This window comes from Galeopterus variegatus, unplaced genomic scaffold, assembly GCF_000696425.1.
Source record: "Galeopterus variegatus unplaced genomic scaffold, G_variegatus-3.0.2 Scaffold6349, whole genome shotgun sequence".
NCBI lineage: Eukaryota > Metazoa > Chordata > Mammalia > Dermoptera > Cynocephalidae > Galeopterus > Galeopterus variegatus.
The window spans coordinates 3457-3991 of record NW_007732460.1 but is presented as its reverse complement, the minus strand read 5'-3'; the positions used below and the strand labels follow the sequence as shown (position 1 = coordinate 3991).

The 535-nt window shown below is 47.5% G+C and overlaps 1 protein-coding gene across 1 annotated transcript in view; it reads right to left on the bottom strand.

Annotated features, from left to right (window-relative positions):
• LOC103606152 (olfactory receptor 7G1-like) overlaps positions 1-397 on the bottom strand; it is a 1378-nt gene extending 981 nt beyond the window's left edge. The window contains exon 1 of the mRNA XM_008590747.1: positions 6-397. Within this exon, the coding sequence (XP_008588969.1) occupies positions 6-397 (392 nt within the window). The remainder of the gene's footprint in view (positions 1-5) is intronic.
• Between the last annotated feature and the right edge of the window lie 138 nt (positions 398-535).

Sequence of the window (535 nt, the reverse complement as noted above, 5' to 3'; positions counted from 1 at the left end):
TGTACCTCAGTGGGTGACAAATGGCCACATATCGGTCATAAGCCATTACTGCAAGAAGGCAACTTTCCTCACCAGTGAAAACCAGGACAAGGCAGACCTGGGTGAGGCAGCCCATATAAGTGATGCTCTGATTCTGTGTTTGGATGTTCAGCAGCATTTGGGGGATGGTAGTTGTGCTTAAGCAGATGTCGGTAAAGGACAGATTGGAGAGAAGGAAATACATGGGGGTGTGGAGGTGGGAGTCAGAGATGACAGTCAGGATGATGAGCAGGTTTCCCAGGATGGTGACCAGGTACATGGACAGGAACAGGCTGAAGGGGAGGGGCTGCAGTTCTGGATCCTCTGCCACCTCCATGAGAAATAATTTTGCAATACCTGTTTGGTTTCTGGTTTCCATGTTGTTGATGAATCTGATTGAAGAGACGGGGTGCCAGGACAATCCAATATGTGTTTTCTAGGCTACCAAGAGCAATATCACCAGAGGCAAACACCATGTAGGAAGGGTTGGATTCTAATGGAGGAAAATTAAAGAAAG